The 4641-nt window shown below is 33.4% G+C and overlaps 1 protein-coding gene across 1 annotated transcript in view; it reads right to left on the bottom strand.

The window, feature by feature from the left end:
* LOC106324003 overlaps positions 1-2634 on the bottom strand; it is a 9453-nt gene extending 6819 nt beyond the window's left edge. Inside the window, exons 1-7 of the mRNA XM_013762033.1 lie at positions 2401-2634; positions 2025-2111; positions 1875-1937; positions 1686-1756; positions 1377-1463; positions 1136-1283; positions 972-1047 (exon numbers count right to left, since the gene is read on the bottom strand). Of these exons, the coding sequence (XP_013617487.1) occupies positions 972-1047; positions 1136-1283; positions 1377-1463; positions 1686-1756; positions 1875-1937; positions 2025-2111; positions 2401-2634 (766 nt within the window). The remainder of the gene's footprint in view (positions 1-971; positions 1048-1135; positions 1284-1376; positions 1464-1685; positions 1757-1874; positions 1938-2024; positions 2112-2400) is intronic.
* Between the last annotated feature and the right edge of the window lie 2007 nt (positions 2635-4641).

Genomic DNA, 4641 nt, shown 5'->3' on the forward strand with positions numbered 1-4641 from the left:
GTCCAGGACACATGCAGGACGCCACCACTCCTCCCACATGTCAGGATGCATGCCTGGAGTGCATGCAAGAAGCCACACCAGTACACACATGTCGATCAGCATGCTTCGGTTGCATGCGCGGAGACACCTGGTGCTTGGTCGGTCCACCTCGTGCTTCTACATGTCAGGCTGCATGTACTGCTTCCATGCACGGCGACACCTCGAGCTTTTGTAGACACTCAGGTGCTTAGATGGTAGTTATCACGTCCTGGCCATATACGTAGAGACACCTCGAGCTTCTTGGTCGGTTTACGCGATTTATGACCTTTCCGGCAAATTTCTAACCCGTGATCAATCCCGAATATTTTTCCGCTCCCGTTCTGATGCTCTAAATATTTTTAATAGACTTCAGATGAATTCTGATATCCTGTAAAAATATTTTTCCGTGCCTCCGGCTTCCTCGAAGAATTCCATAATACCGAAATTAGGGTTTTCGCCCAATTTCGGGTTTTCCCGTCGTACTTCGATCCCGTCGTGCTTGCTTCCTGTCCTGCTTAATTTCCGTCCTGCTTCCAACTTATTATGTCTCCAAAATATTATTTTACTGATACGAATATTTTCCGAGAAAACTTCGTGATGAAGAAACGACGGTCTTCAAAAACGTCGAGCTTCTGAAACGTCGTGCTTCCAAAAATGTTGTGCTTCCAAAACATCCTTCACATAAATTTAAGACATCTTCTAACTATGGTCGAGCAACTTATTCGACTCATAGTTCACGAGAGACCAAGGTAAAAAGCAAAATAAAAACTTCATACATATACTAAACAGAGCCATCTTTAGAAGAACTTATGGTTTGGCCTTAATCTTATCGTTGCCGTGAAACTTCCTTCGAGCATCTACAGCTTCTCTGTAGAAGAAAGAAAAGACACTTCAACTCTCTTGAAAGAATGATTTAAAAAAAAGACAAAACATCGCGAGGGTTTCAAACAAACCTGAAAGCATCAATGATCTCCTTGATTTACTCTCTCGTAAAAAGAGATCATTGATGCTTTCAGCCTTATCAAATCGCTGGAGATTCATTGATAACTCAGTGAATTATAATGTTTCAGTGTTCAAAGGCAAAGGCTTTTTGTAATAGAATTGAGATGATTTTTACCTGTAGCAAACGAAGAGCAGCACCTTCGCGGAAACATTCTTTAGGCCAATCAGGTTTCCGTTCTCTGCAGACTTTAGCATCTGATAAGGCATGTTCAACTTGTCCTAATCGCAACCAACAGAGGCTTCGTTTAAGAAGAAGGTATGATCTGTGGGGTCAAACCAATGGCCGTTGTTCAAAGAAAATGCCACAGAATAAAAAAATGGACATAAGTTTTAGAAGTAGTTTTAATGTTGAATACTTGTGTGTAAGCGTCGATGGGAATATGGAATGCGTCTTGTCCTCTTGCTTTTGCTTCTGTGCCTTTCCCCTTTGCTTCTGGAGAGAGCTGTGGAATATATAACAGTGTGCTTTAAAAATTTCATGCAAAAGAGATGCATTTTGATCAAACTTCAAAGTATGAAGTACCTCAGGATTCAGAAAGGTCTTTCTAAACCAGTCTCTCCAGATTTTGACCTGTTTGAGTTTCCCTCGTGTTTTTTTATTTGATTCCATGTGAGCGGGAACTCCAACAAATGTACAGTCTAAAACAGTTTCAGGTTTTGTTCACAACATGAAGAGAGTCTCAGCAATCTTTATGTTCTCTCTTAGAGATGCAACTTCTAATGGCCTATTGCCATCCTGAAAATCACAGCCATGTGAGGATTTTTGTTTATTTTTAAAGAGCTGATTGTTACGTTGAAGCTACCTCGTCTTTCTTTTAGGATCAGCTCCAGCTTTAAGTAAACAGTTGCTTAACACAAATCTCTAACATTAGCAACTGAGTTGCACCACCAGCAAAAACATTAGCTTTGGCACCTGTCTGTAATTAACAAAATAAGAACCAAGCTTAATCTAAGATGTATAGCAACTGAAACAGCACAACACTCAAATTAGGAACATCTCAAACCTTGACCAACAGCTCTAAGCATGCCATAGAACCAGCCGCCACTGCTGATAACAATGGCGTGACATTATCTTTGGTCTCGGCGTTAGGCTGCAAGACCATGAAAAAATCAACATTAAAACTACGGTTTAAATGGAAATTCAACAAAAGATATTCATTATACACAAAAGTTGACATCGACATTGTGATCTAATATGTCATGGCCAGCATCCCAAATCAATGGCGTGCCAGACTCGCTTTGAGAATCAACAGGAACACCTTTGGACATCAACTCCTTTAGGAACTCGATTTACCCTAATGATACGCAAAACAGAACACTTTATGATCTTAGAAAGCGAAATGAAATAAGCAACATGTTTATTAAAAACAAACATGTTACAGCTGCATAATGCAATGCATTCGCCCTGAACCCAACTCCTTTTAATCTCGAACTGAGTGAGGATCTCACGGTCGCCGGCAACATCGAGCAAAGATCGTCTCTCGCGTTGAGACCCACCAACTGGGGTTGCTTTATCATCTTTTCCATTATGACTATCAGATTTGCGTAGTGAAGCGCCACGCCGGATCCGCCCAGAGTTGTCTCCGACAGTTTCAAAAGTCTCGAGCTTTCCATTCACAAAAAAAAAAGAAAGTCTCGAGCTTGCTTCAAGAAAAGCAGAAGACGTCAACGCCGTTTTGAGTCGCCCAGAAAACAGAAAACGCAAAACCTTTCTATAACTGGGCCATAAATGTTTCAGAAAGCCCCAAATCAAAAAACATCCTTCAACGAATGAGAACGCGACAAGTGTCAAAAAACGCCCCATGGAGAGAGAAAAGTCTATTTTATAGCATTAGATGTTACATTGATGATAGAAGATAATTTTAGTTGTTCCATATGTACTATGTCGTCTTAAAATGTTAAATATCCTATATTAGATGATAACCCGCACACATATGTGTAGTGAGCTTTTTATACTAATTTTTGTTCATTAGATGGTTTTAACATTTTGCAACACCATGATCTTTTCGATTGTAAAATGACGGATACAAATGTTGATCTCTTAAATGTATCATCGTTTTTGAAAAGTTAACGTATTACATCTTATTTTAATTATTTTTAAGATCTCATTTTAATTATTTTTAATTATTAAGTTCTGCGGCTGGCAGAAATCACATTATATTTCATTAAAATACTTTTTGAGAATAAAAATCAAGACTAAAATATTTAATCTGAATGAAATAATATATATATACATATAGTGATTCCATTATTAAAAATCACTTCATTTGAAGAAGTGTATTTCTGGGATTGTAAGAATCAAATAACATATTAGAAACCACTTATTCAAAAAATAATTTGTATACATAAAAGTATATAAATTAGAGTACACACATAAATCAAAACTAATATCTTTTCTTTATTTACAATCATATTTTTGGTAAATAAATCAAAACAATTATTTTATTTATTTTATATGGTATATAATTATACTTTAGTGATATTGACATATATATATATAGTATATTTTAATATAAATATTTACTACTGACACTTCATACTCATATGATTTTATTAATATTTGTGTATTCGTTGTAACAAAAATTTAAACCGTTAATAACAAAAAATTTAATGTGAGATTTATCAATACAAATTTCAAAATTAATATACTTATATATTTTTATATATTATATAATTTAAATTAAATGATATGAGTATATATATAATATCAATATCTATTAATGAAACTTCATATTTATACGATTTATGATAATTTGTATCTTACATGAACAAAAAAAATTAAAAAATTGATTAAAAAAATTTAAAGTGGGACTTTTACCATTTAAGTACTTTATACTCGTTTACAAAATTCAAAATATAACATATAAGAAAAAAAATCTAATTTTTTTTATTATACGCTTAATGGGATTTTAATTTATTTTAATAATAAAATTAAACCAAAAAAAGAGAAAGGATACAAAAATTATTATCAAATATGTATTATTCATAATCATTAATTACCATATATATGTTAATCATATTAGGTAATTCCGTAGCTTTTATTTAAGAAAATAATTTTGAATATTCTTTTGTACACTAGTAATCAATTTGATAGTTAGTTTAATAAAAAAACATAATATATATTTATATGGAACAACTTATTTTTCTAAAGATTCTAAAAATTATCTAGTAATGATACGTGACAGTGAAAATATGTTGTAATGCTCCATAATTAATATATAGGAGATATTAATGGGGGATAATTATTTAAATTACAACTTAACTTAAAGTACAAAACTGACGGTGCCTTCCCCAGATATGAACCAACTTTATATAGTATAGATCGAGAACTTATCCCCTATATATTAATTGAGAAGCATTTAAAAAATTAGAACCTTAATTTTGTATTAATTAAAAAAAACATCAAATCCTAGGTGGCACTCTAAATGCCTTCTAAATTTCATTTCAAAGAATTCTAGAGCATCTAATATAAAGTATAGTTTAATCTAATGGTGTCACATTATTCCATAATTATATAACACTAGAGAACATTATATTAACCTAAATTATAGGAAGTGTGTATTCTTTCCTTAAGTAAAAGCTACGGAATTACCTAATATGATTTACATATATATGGAAATT

Source organism: Brassica oleracea, chromosome C2 (assembly GCF_000695525.1).
Source record: "Brassica oleracea var. oleracea cultivar TO1000 chromosome C2, BOL, whole genome shotgun sequence".
Classification (NCBI taxonomy): Eukaryota; Viridiplantae; Streptophyta; class Magnoliopsida; order Brassicales; family Brassicaceae; genus Brassica; species Brassica oleracea.